The sequence below is a fragment of the Bison bison genome, unplaced genomic scaffold, assembly GCF_000754665.1.
Source record: "Bison bison bison isolate TAMUID 2011002044 unplaced genomic scaffold, Bison_UMD1.0 scf7180017864340, whole genome shotgun sequence".
Classification (NCBI taxonomy): Eukaryota; Metazoa; Chordata; class Mammalia; order Artiodactyla; family Bovidae; genus Bison; species Bison bison.
Genome location: NW_011494912.1, coordinates 3,689,086 through 3,690,961, shown reverse-complemented (window position 1 = coordinate 3,690,961; position 1,876 = coordinate 3,689,086). Strand labels below are relative to the sequence as shown.

Here is a 1,876-nt window from a genome sequence, read left to right as displayed (position 1 = left end):
CACGTTCACTTTTCACTTTCATGCATTGGAGAAGGAAATGGCAACCCCCTCCGGTGTTCTTGCCTGGAAAATCCCAGGGACGGTGGAGCCTGATGGGCTGCCGTCTATGGGGTCGCACAGAGTCGGACACGACTGAAGTGACTTAGCAGCAGCAAGATCAGTTGGTGAAGAATCTGCCTGTAATGCAGGAGACCCTGGTTCGATTCCTGGGTCGGGAAGATGCCCTGGAGAAGGGAGCGGCTACCCACTCCAGTATTCTGGTCTGGAGAATTCCATGGACTGTATGGTACCTGGGGTCCCAAAGAGTCGGACACGACTGAGTGACTTTCACTTTCCCTAGATTAGCCGGTAAAGAATCTGCCTGCAATGCAGGAGACCAGGGTTCAATCCCCGGGTTGGGAAGATCTCCTGGAGGAGGGCATGGCAATCCACTCCAGTATTCTTGCCTGGAGAATCTCATGGACAGAGAAGCCTGGTTGGGCTACAACCCTTGGGGTCCCATAGAGTCAGACACAACTGAGCAACTAACACACAGCTAAAATTGGGCGTCGGGACAGGCCTGTAGGTGAGGGCTTGTGTGCCTCACCATGTATCTTCAGTTATTCCAAATAGGAATAGACAAATCCCTACATCTGGGACAGGAAGATGCCTCTACCCCACCAATGGGAAGTCACCATACTTTGGAGTCCCGGCTTCTTCCAAAGGACTCTGGTTATCACAGCCCTTCCAACTTGGTTATCACAGCCTCTTCCAACTATGCCCCTTTCCCTATAAAAGCAATCCCTTCCTTGTTCTCTGGATTTGCCTGTGGTCTACCATAGGTTGTGCTCCCTGATTTGCGATTTCTCTTCCTATTCCTAAATAATCTCACTTTTGCTGGTTAAATAACTGGCTCTTACATTATTAAAGTTGACACAGGTATCACGGTTATAAAAAAAAGAGAAAAGGGAGGAAGAAGAGGGGAAAAAAAGAAATAATTTGCCCTTAGCATTTGGGACTAATTTCGGATCATGGATCATAAAGGGCTGCAAGAGATCCCACAGGCCATGATGTTCAAACATCACATTTATTTAAAAAAAAAGATTACTTTCATGTATTGATTTAACCTTCTCATTTTAGAGGTGACACAACTTCCCAACGTCACTGGACAAGTCAGTAGTGGAGCCAGGACAGGAACCCAGGCCCCTAGACTCCCAAATGGTTCACGAGGGCCTCCCTTGTTCCTGGCTGCACGTTAAACTCTAGGACAAAACTGGTGAGGACCATCTGAGTGAACTGGTTCTTGGCTTCATGGAACTTCAAAGGAGGTGCTCCCGCTGGATCTTAGATGAGCAGGAGTTTGCTAGACTCAAGTAGGGAGAACAGGGTATCTGGATGAGCATTCAAGGCACTGTGTGCAAAGTAAGGCCTGAAACGTCCCTGGGATTCAGAAATTACAAGTGGGACCACTTGACTTCAGTGGAGTGGTGATGGGCTGAGGGGTTGAGGAGACGCTGGGAGGACGCTGCACTGTTAGACAGCAGGGAGCTCTCTGTGGCTGGAGCACGGACTGAGTGGTGTGCAAGCGAGAGCAGCGGCGACAAGGCCAGGTAAGAAACGACAGGGACAGTGGATGGGGGGAGCACTACGCTGGAGTCGTGCAGAGCGGGCAACCCCTAACATTTTACTTCTGGTTGCCAGAAAAGCAAAGAGCCTTTGTAAGATGAAAGGGCTCGCCAGGGGCGGGAAGGTGCTCAGCAAACGTGCGCTGTGGGGGAAGGTGAGTGAGTTCAGGGTGGTTTCGGGAGACCGAAGAAAGGCTGCGCGTTAAGTCGGGCCGAGACGGATCCCACAGGATCTCTCAGGATCGGCGGATACCGGCTTCGGCCTAGCCCAG

The 1,876-nt window shown here is 50.8% G+C and overlaps 1 protein-coding gene across 1 annotated transcript in view; it reads left to right on the top strand.

The window, feature by feature from the left end:
- Window positions 1–1,876, top strand: part of WBSCR16 (Williams-Beuren syndrome chromosome region 16) — a 39,712-nt gene that overhangs the window by 13,686 nt on the left and 24,150 nt on the right. Inside the window, exon 3 of the mRNA XM_010854342.1 lies at window positions 1,681–1,759. Within this exon, the coding sequence (XP_010852644.1) occupies window positions 1,681–1,759 (79 nt within the window). The remainder of the gene's footprint in view (window positions 1–1,680; window positions 1,760–1,876) is intronic.